We start from the raw sequence: 215 nt of genomic DNA on the forward strand, positions 1-215 counted from the left end.
TGCTTGCCGTCCACCTCAATGTCAGCCACGTAGTTCTCAAAGACGGTGGGCACGTAGACCTCGGGGAACTCGTCCTTGCTGAAGACGATGAGGAGGCAAGTCTTGCCACAGGCACCGTCCCCCACCACCACCAGCTTCTTGCGGATGGCGGCCATGGCCAGGCTCGCCAAGCTGGCCTTGCCGTGCAGCAGGACGATGGCAGCGCCCTCCTCCCC

The 215-nt window shown here is 63.7% G+C and overlaps 1 protein-coding gene across 1 annotated transcript in view; it reads right to left on the minus strand.

The window, feature by feature from the left end:
* Nucleotides 1–155, minus strand: part of RHOB (ras homolog family member B) — a 2,119-nt gene extending 1,964 nt beyond the window's left edge. The window contains exon 1 of the mRNA XM_010165663.1: nucleotides 1–155. This exon is cut by the window's left edge and continues 378 nt beyond it. Within this exon, the coding sequence (XP_010163965.1) occupies nucleotides 1–155 (155 nt within the window).
* Nucleotides 156–215: the final 60 nt, after the last annotated feature.

Source organism: Antrostomus carolinensis, unplaced genomic scaffold, assembly GCF_000700745.2.
Source record: "Antrostomus carolinensis isolate BGI_N321 unplaced genomic scaffold, ASM70074v2 scaffold45843, whole genome shotgun sequence".
Taxonomy (NCBI): Eukaryota; Metazoa; Chordata; class Aves; order Caprimulgiformes; family Caprimulgidae; genus Antrostomus; species Antrostomus carolinensis.